This window comes from Girardinichthys multiradiatus, chromosome 14, assembly GCF_021462225.1.
Source record: "Girardinichthys multiradiatus isolate DD_20200921_A chromosome 14, DD_fGirMul_XY1, whole genome shotgun sequence".
Taxonomy (NCBI): Eukaryota; Metazoa; Chordata; class Actinopteri; order Cyprinodontiformes; family Goodeidae; genus Girardinichthys; species Girardinichthys multiradiatus.
The window spans coordinates 19,414,794-19,424,702 of record NC_061807.1 but is presented as its reverse complement, the minus strand read 5'-3'; the positions used below and the strand labels follow the sequence as shown (position 1 = coordinate 19,424,702).

The 9,909-nt window shown below is 39.4% G+C and overlaps 1 protein-coding gene across 1 annotated transcript; it reads right to left on the bottom strand.

The window, feature by feature from the left end:
• Positions 1 to 3,629: 3,629 nt before the first annotated feature.
• Positions 3,630 to 9,250, bottom strand: b3gat3 (beta-1,3-glucuronyltransferase 3 (glucuronosyltransferase I)). Its single transcript, XM_047384905.1, has 8 exons — positions 9,090 to 9,250; positions 8,815 to 8,915; positions 7,708 to 7,888; positions 7,439 to 7,622; positions 7,199 to 7,360; positions 7,029 to 7,115; positions 5,606 to 5,809; positions 3,630 to 5,425 (listed from the first exon to the last, which is right to left on the bottom strand). The coding sequence occupies exons 2-8, from the start codon at positions 8,906 to 8,908 to the stop codon at positions 5,327 to 5,329; spliced, it is 1,011 nt and encodes a 336-aa protein (XP_047240861.1). The 5' UTR covers positions 8,909 to 8,915; positions 9,090 to 9,250; the 3' UTR covers positions 3,630 to 5,326.
• Between the last annotated feature and the right edge of the window lie 659 nt (positions 9,251 to 9,909).

The window sequence follows — 9,909 nt, the reverse complement described above, 5'->3', positions numbered from 1 at the left end:
CCATTTAAGATTTAATAGAATATATTTACAACCAGAGGAAGATTTCTAAAATACCAGACTTTTGCAAAAAAAAAAAGTTGTTTTATGGTTGGCTTTGCAGGTGAATAGATAGGGTTCAGTTGGTAGAAAGTTCAATCCAAAGGCCAGAACTTACCTGAAGGAATAGTTTCATTTTACTTGTCTTGTTATCTTTACACTGGCTACCTGCCCAGTACAAGATGAGATATAAAACCTTTCTGATGACAAAATAATGCCTGAATGTGCTGGCAACATCTTATCTGTCAAAGCAGTTGTTTCCTCAAACTGCAAGTTGCACTCTTAGTTCATCGGATCAACAGCTATTACCTGTTCTGGGGTCATATTTGACTCCTGATTGTCCCTTTTCTAAGAGATAACGTCTACCTCCCTGCCCGTCTGCCTGAGCTGAGCTGTGGATCTCTGCAGCTCCTCCAGAGTTACTGTGAGCCCCTTGGCTGCTTCTCTAATTAATGTTTTCCTTGCACACCCTGTTAGCTAATATCAAATTTGTCAAACTCAGGTTATTGAGGGCCAGTGTCGTGCAACCTTTAGATGTGTCTCCACTTCAGCACATCTGAATCCCATAATTAGGTCATTAGCAGGACTCTGACACCAACCCTTGAGGACTGAAGTTAGGAACACGTGGTTTAGGCTGGTTGTTTTGCAGTTGTGCTACACTCTTTCCATTTTCAGATGATGGATTGAACAGAGCTTTGGGAGATGTTGTTTTAGAGCATTACTCTGCATTAAACATCTCCACATCTTCCTCCCTGATCTGTCTGATATGTTCCTTGCTCTTCATGATGCTGTTTGCTCATTTATGCTCCCTAACAAACCTCTGAGGCCTTCACAGAACATCTGGATTTATACTGAGATTAAATTACACACAGATGGACTCTTTGAACCAATTAGGTGACTTCTGGGTGGAATTGAACTCTTTTATTCAGGGGTATCAAAGTGAAAGGGATTAAATACAAATAAAAACCACATTTTTAAAATTTCATTTGCAAATAATTTTTTTAAACCATGAATTACTTCCCTTCTGAAGCTATAAGAATATTTTTTTAATTTTAACCATTGAACCTTTCAAACAGATTTTTCTTTTTATGAACGGTCACCCAGTTAATCAGCAGCTACTTCAAGGTTTAATTGGATATGCTGGCTATTGCCTTTCAAACACTAGCATTCCTCAGACATTTAATACTTATCTTTACAGCTTGGGCTGAGGCAAATGAATGTTTGTTTAAGACCTTTGGTAAAAAGATAAGGAAATGCCCTTTTATATTTCTGTTTGGACTATAAGTTGTGTGTTTGGAAGGGATAGGGAGTCGGATCAACAACCAGAGCCTGGTTGATGTAAGTCAGGATGTTCTCCCAGACATGCACATTCAAGTATGAAGGGATGACAACATCAGAGAACCACAGGTCCAAACATATTAATTCAGCACGACTTGTTGTGCTGTTAAACATCGAAAGCTTGAAACTGAGGTTGTCTGGCCTGTGCATGTACAAAAGTACTCGACTGTGAGTGAATCATTGTCAGTCTAACAGAGTTATGACTGGAGCACCTCTTACTCATCTCCCACTCCTCTACAAAGTGTGTGTGTGTCTCCTCACACTCCATATATAGTCACCGAGCAGTTACTACTCCACACAGAGGGTGCAACAGCTGTCAGTCACTGCGATCAGGAAAAAACCTCAGAAGTATTGAGGTTGTAGGACGGATGACGCCGGGGGAGTCCACCACCAGGCAGAAGGTTCGGTGATGATTAAATCTGCAGGTCATCAAACAGCGGAAAGGCACAACGATCATACCGGTGCAGACTGAAGTGATAAAAGTCAAAAACAGGTGAGAGATGAGAGGTGTGAAAGAGGAAAGTCCTCATGACAGTGAAGCACATCACCTGACAGATTCAGACCAAACAGATGCACGGTTAGCCAAGTTTTCAAGAAACATGGAATGACACACATGGTAACATTCAAAATGACCTGACATCCACTGAACATGAACATAAAAATCTCATAATTAAAAGAAGACTGTTTTTATTTTCAGATTTTTCAAAATAACCAGGAAGTAAACATATAAATAATAAATAATTTATGGTATCTGCCCATTTTCCTATAAATTTCATTTACTTTGAATTAAAAACTTGATGGACAAGCGAAGCCCTAAGACTACGTTTTTTGTAGGGGGTCAGCAGATTTGCAGGAACCCCTGGACTCACTTGGACCCACTTCCTTGTACAGAACCATAATAAATAGCTCAAAGGTCTTCTGATTTTTTATAGATCGAAGGTCAGGAGACAGAAACAGAATCAGGTATAAAGGACAAGCTTGTTTGCATAAACAAGGAATTTGACTTCGGTTTCACTCTTTAAATACTTAGATATAAATACAGAAACTTTAGAGGAGAGAGAAAAGAATAAATGTGTACAAACATGTGTTTATGTACATCCCATATTTTTCACAACGTTTTAGATCATTCATGTCCGGTGGCAACCGTAGAACAAGCCTTCTACATATAAACCTGCGATATTTGAGATTAAAGATTACATATCAGTTGATTTTCCTATTTTTCATTAATAATGATCTATCAAACTTTACTTATAAAGTACTTTTCAAACAGTCAGGGGTAAAACAAGGTGACGTTAAAAACACAAGGACAGACACTGAACTACTAGATACACACATTAAAATGATCAAGACTGAATTGTGTAGATCAGCAAGAAGATATTTGTATATTTTATAAGGAGAAAGATTAAATTAATGAATAACATTTCTAAATTGCAAACAAGCAGCAATAAAACAATCAAATATAATTATATAAAAGTATAGGTGGCTTGCCCTCTTGAGGTCGGGACCATTCCAGTTCTGCTTTATCCGCTCTAAAACCAAGTTTGTTGTGTTTTGGATCATTATCCTGTTAGAAAACACGACCATGTCCAAATATCCACCACTTAGCTGTTGATCTGAGGTGAAGTTGAAGAATTTAGAGGTTGTTCTCCTCCTTCAACATTCCATCCGTTTTGTATGACGCATCTGCACCACTGGCCCTGAAACAGCCTCACATCATAACACTGCCACCACCATGCTTGACTGTTGGCAAAGTGTTTCTAGGATTTTAAAGCCTGACTTTGAACCCTCCAAAAATACTTATCTCTGTGGCCATATAGCTCAATCTTATACTCATCTGATCATACATTTTTCCTCCAGAGGGCATTTGGCATGTCCATGTGGGCAGCTGCATCTTTCAGTGGAGCTTCAAGGAGAAGGATCTTCTTTCTTGACCGGTACCCTCTCACTCCAGTTTCTCGTTAATGGAAAGTCTTGAGCCTTGGTGATTCCTGTGCTGTTCTGAACATCCTAACCACCCTAATCCTTTTATCTAAGGGTGACCGTTTAGGTCAAACGGTTGAAACTGGGACACAGTTGGGTGTTCCAACAGGACGTTTATCGAAAACAAACCAAAGCGGACTTCTGGAACGAATAAAATCTATTAAAATGTGGTGAATATGGTTTTTAACTAATTTCGCCACTTCTAACCTCTGTAGCTCGTTTCCTGTCCCGCACCGTTAGAAGAGAATGTTTGAACACATCACAGACAGATTAAACATGTTTGCATGATGTTTATTTACAAGGCCTGGGTCAGACATTATCGCACTGTACAATGTAGAGAACAATAATCACAATAATAAATACACAAACACCAGCAGATAAACTTTCTCACAGGCACTAATTCTTAAGCAGGCACAGGCTGTTTTTTACAGTGATGAAGTTTACTGATCTTCAGTGCTCCGACTGCCGAGGAGGTTGTGGGAGATGGCTGTAAACCTTGATATGCTGCTAAAATAAAAGTACCAAGAGATTCCTGCCTGTTACAGTCAAGTTCAAGTGTTTTCCAGAGTGGAAATGCAACACAGTGAGCATTTTTAGTTTGCTTATTGCGCTTTGAACATTCAGGTTTATGAGCGCCAGCAGTCCCCCCATTTCCCTCTAAATCAGGACTTTTTATGCTCCATGTGGTGCAAGATGTAAGCTCTAAAGCTGCTCTGGGCATCAGGGAACAGTGTTTCACCAGAATGGAGACAAGAATTGATTTGCTTGCTGTATTTCTAAATATATAGCTAGTGTTTTTGTTGTGAATATTTCTTATTGCTAGACAAATGCTATTAATGCTCTACCTTGACTCAAAAACAGTTAAATAAGAACAGCACTTTTCCACCTTTGATGCTGTCGAAAGCATCTAAAGACTTAATGCAGATTTAGACATTAAACATGCAAAACAAAAAGCCATGCATGAATATTTGTGTTTGAATCTTGAAAAAAATAAAAAATCAAGAAAGAGGGACGGAAAGGTTGAGGGCAAACCACATACAGTCTAAATATATCCAGCGGCTGCCAGGAACAACTATGGGTTTACTCCAAACAGGCAACATGGAAAACCCTCATTTATGTCTGCAAATACAGCATGCAAGTCTGGAGGACCAAAAGTGTCACTATCCTAAGAATAAACACAGAAAATAAAAACATAGCTGTGTTGTAGCATATCATATCATATAGATAGATAATCATATTTTTCTATTTTATCAATGTATATCCAATTAAAAAAAAAAATCGCATAAATTAATATTTATTTAAGACGACGGAATATTAGGGCTAAGAGATTTTTTGGGGGAAAATACAAGAATAAAGTCATAACATTGCGAGAATAAAGTAGCTCATGTTCCACTATCAAGCAATTTCTTCCAGGTCTGTGTGTTTCTTTCTTGGAATCAGACACACTCATATGCACAATCGTTTCAAAGTCCAAATACTGGTATTAATTTGATGCTGATGTGCTAAAAGATTAAGAATGTCCTTATTTGTGAAACCGATACTAAAGTATAACTTCACAAGATGCTCAACATTCCTCATTTTAGCGCATGGAAAACTGTATTTTTTGTAAGAGTTCTCATAAATACTCCGACTTTATTCTCATGATTAATAAAAAAAAAAAAAAAAATCTTAGCCTGGCCCTAATACTTCGTAATTTTACAACTTATTTGTGCATTAAATTGTGGCACTTTTGTTCCTTTGTAAAAGAAAACTGCTTTAAAATGTTTAAATTTGGCGCCCCCTTCAGGCAGCTGTATACACTGCACCATAATCTTAAAAAAAAAACCGCAGAATGACGGCTCAATAAACACTAAAACATTCATGTGTCACACTAATTCAATAGTTGAAGCAAAACCAAACAGTCAGAGTAAAGTAAATCAAAAGTCTGTTTTGAAGGGGATGGTTTTTAATGTGTCTGTTTGCGTTTAGGTGTTCAGATCTCCACAGCAGGATCTGAGCCCAGTCCCTGCACCTGCAGCGCCTCCTCTCTCTTCATCTTCGGTTTCTCTGTCCGGGTGTGCCAGACCAAAACCTAAATATCAAACACAAACTATCAGAGAGCACGGTAACAAACACAAACTCTATGAAAAAGAAAAACTATTGCAAATACTTAATATTTCTATTTAGTTTCTCTTGTAAATGCATGGAAGAATTTACTCTAGGTCATTATTTGTTAAAATCAGACATTATGAACACGGGCAGCTTCTCATACTTTAGTGCAGTTGTCTGCTTTGGGCTCCAACTCGTCTATTGTGACCAGGCCCTTAAGGAGGCTGCTTTCCAGGAAGCCCATGGGTGCTTCTCCGTCAAAACAAGCGTCCGGATTGGCCAGGACCAGCTTCAGGGACACGGCGAAGCCGGCCATGTCCATCGGAAAAGGCCGACTGGGCCGCCAGCCGGTATGGAAGCGGACCACCTGAAAGAAAGTACCAAGTATGAAACCGATGGATAGTTTAAACACTTTAAGCAGTTACGATAACGGCGCCTTTGTTCGATCAAAACAAGTCAAGTCAGATCCATCTAGAAGCAAATTAAAACGTAAGGTTTGCTGGTCTGTAGCATACAGATGTGTGTAAAAACAATGCCTCAGTCAACAGCAATGACTTTAGAGGATCAACTCGCACTGTTCATAAATCTGGGAAGGAGTAAAAGACCATTCTCAAACAATCCGAACACAATAGTTTACAGTGAGAAAATTGTTTCACAAATAAAAACATTTAAGATAGTTGCCAATCTTCCCAGGAAAAAAAGGCCAAACAAGTTTCAACCAAAGGTTAGACTCCACAAAGCACAGAGAAATATACAAAAAGAAATCAAACCCAACTCAACTCTACAGGCCACAGTTGGCATGTTAAATATTAAAATACATGCTAGAGCAATTAGAAAAAGACAGAACAAGTATGGGTCGTTTAGAAGGGTTGCCAGGAGAAAGCCTCTCCTCTCTAAACTATGCAACGTTGCATCTAAATAATCCACAAAGCAATGCGCCATGGGAAAACCAGACGCTTCATATCAACTCGATGTTGGAGGAGTGAAGATTTGGGCTCGTTTTGCAACCAAGGGACCTGGGCACTTGCAGTCAACACATAGACTCCTCTGTATACCAAGTCTTATAAAGTCCAATGTGAGGCGATGTGTCTGACGGCCAAACTAAGCGATCAACTGAACAAAGATGCCAAAACTGCAGCAGATCTCTACAACAGGATGGCTGAAAAAGAAAAGAATCAAAGTGGCCCATTAAAGGTCCTGACCTCAACCTGACTGGAATGCTGTGGTATGAACCTTCATACTTTTAGTTATAGTTTTATCTCCTCTTTCTACATAATTGTTTTGGTTAAATCAAAAAAGATAGGATCATAAACTTAAAATCTTACAAATAAGTAAGATTTATAAGAATTTACTTTCTTACTATATATATAAAAAATAAGACAGGTACAAATGAGATTGTAGGACTGTGAACTGGTGGCTTTGGTGTGAAATGTTCCTTTATCGAAAGGTGGTATAAAAAGCTGTGCAGAAACAAATGAATCCGTTGCTGGAGGCTTAATCGATCGTTTTAATTAATGTGCCGAATCTGCCTCACTTCTAACCAGAAGCACAAGAGAGCCTCATCAACCAGAGAAACAACAACCTACCTTTCCTCCTTCAACCACGGGGCTCTCAAATTTCATCCCACCAACCAACCCTACAGGCCACACAGAAACTCGTTGAGTGCTCCTCATCTGAGAAAAAACACAACATTATGTGAAGAGTGAGGGGTTTGGTGAAGAAATCATGTCTAGAAGCTATACAAATATCCACTCACCTCCTCAAACAGCTGCAGGCTGTACGTGTTATCATCATCAGCGAAGTAAACCACTCCCTGATGACTGTCCTCCCCTGGCTGAGTCCTTCTGTCCTCTCTGAGCCACCGTAGTCCTTCGTTTCTCTGCTCGACGCCGCGGGGCTTTAGCCAGCTGGGGTCACCCTGAACCCGACAGCCAACAGTCAAACAAAAAGTGTTCAAAAAACAAAAAGCAGGCTTTTAGGCCTCACCTGCACTCACCTCCTGCAGTTTGCGCTCCTTTGCAGTGGGCACGTGCAGGTGTGTGTAGGTCAGGCCGCTCTTCATCAGGAAGTTGGTAACAAGGGGCGTCTTGTGCAGCGAGTCCTCCACCACGATCCAATGCAGCTGAGGGACATGGAGGAAAGTCTGGGACAGACGGGTTAGCTCGGCCTTCTGCACCAGCCTGCAGAGAGGAGGAGAGGAGGAGAGAAAGAGTGACGATGATTGAAGCGACACGAGAGAGGCGGTTCAGTCTGGAGGAGGAATACCTGACATATGTGGGAGTGATGACGAAGATGGTGGGCAGGGAGGACTTGGGAGGTTGCTTCTCGGGTTGTTTCACCTGCTCCAGCTGCCTTATCTGGCCCTGAAGGCGGTAGAGCTCCTCCTGCAGGCGGGACATGGCACGATCTTTTGGCAGGTCGTGTTCTGTGCAGTCGCAGTGCTGGCCTGGAGACAAGTTCAGACAGGAACATACAGTGTTTGTCTACCTCATGAAGGTATCCAGATTCAGTCACGTTACCACCACAGTGTGTTTTAATGAGATTTTATGTGACAGACTAACACAAAGTACTGCTTAATGGTAAAGTGCAGGAAAATTATACACAGTTTTAAACATCTTTACAAATAAAAGTCTCCTTCACTCGGATACTGTTAAATAAAATCCAGTGTAATCAACCTTGACAGGTGACAAAAAAAGATTTGGAAAAGTTTAAAACATGGTTGGGTCATAAAACAATATCCCCAAGCTTTCAACATCTAACAGAACACCATAACCTAGGTGTGCATGATATCAAAAAACATGCGAATGTCGTCCTGTTGCTGAAGATGACAAAGTCGACTATTAATAACCCACATTTCCAGACCTCTTTCTTTTTGTATCACAACGTCCACGTCTCTCTTTGTGAGCTTTAGTATCTCAATCACTAACAATTTAAATCAACTGTGGGCATCAAGGGCCTTGAAAGTCGACTCAAGTGGCCAAATACATACTGGGAAGCAGAATCTGCATGGATGGCACTTGAAATACAATATTCTACCAAGCAGTCCTTTGCAATTGCAATATTGCACCCACGGATGTTGCGTGATTCGGTTTACTAACCAAACTTGACCGACCACCAAAGCAGGTCTGTATGTCAGAATGGCCCAGTCCAAGTCCAGATCTAAATCCAATTAGGAATCTGCGACAAGGCTTGAAGAAAATCGCTGTTCACAGAACATTTGCCTCCAATCTAAGGTGAGCATGAGCCATCTGGTAAAATGGGCATAAAAAACTACACTGACATCTGTGGCTGTAACGTTGCACAATGTGCAGTATTTTAATGGTTACATGTGCAAAGGACTATGTGTCTGTGAAGACTGTGCTGACCACTTACCGAGCTGCATCAGTGCATAGATCAGACCCATCAGGGACACCATGAAGTAGAGCACAAACACGGTCTTCAGCTTCAGCTTCATCCGCGCTGCCATGGTACCTCTGAGAAGAAAATAAATCTAAACAATATGCATAAAAAAAAAAAAAAGCGTTTCTTCCACCAGCAGCTTTGCATTTTGTCCCCGGAAGGAATTTGAGGTTCGACCAACACGACAAAATCAGAGGCTAAGCTAATTAGCACAAAAATAGGCTCGGCTAACATGTAGCTTCACTCACCAGCGGCGGAAAACGGGACCGGTTAACTTAAAGCTTCACGTCATCTTGACCAGATGTAAACAAAGGCGGCTCACAGCGTCCGAAGCTTCCATTCAAGACATTTCTGCAGCGAGGTACACCAACAACGTCCGGTGTGAGAGAAACCCCACCAAGAGTCCCCCTGGAAACATCTACAATCAGTTCCGCACGGGGCGAATAACAGGCCAATAAGGAAATCAGACTGCAAATTTATATAAAGATAGTTATCTTGAAATATTATAAAAACTAAAACACTTTTTCACTGTTAATTACGCATAATTAAAAATATAATAAAAAATATACTAAAAATGTATGTAAATTATATACCACAATCCATCGTTATGCAATATATTATTTCAAAATGAGATAATCTAAAAGCAATGTTCATAGTTGACCACAATAAAATAATGTATTTTAATCCTTTCCCCTTTTTCAAAGGTTACCAATATTAAAAATCAGAAAAAATACCCGCTTTCTTCTTTATAGATTTTTTTTTCTCAAATTAGATAAAAATATAAGGATATCATTATTAACCATAACAAAAAAGTATGAAATATTAAAACTGACTTTGTAAATTAGAAATAAACAATTCGATTATTTCAAAATAATATATAGAATATTGTTTTGGATCACAGTTATTGATTAATAAAAAATTACTATGTAATTTAGATATATTTTTTTTATATGAATCATTATCAAAAACCATGAAAATTGAAAACTCAATGTTACTTATGGATCATTACATACTGCTATTTCCAACTAAGATAGGAAAATAAAAAAAATATTTTCACCATTACTTAAA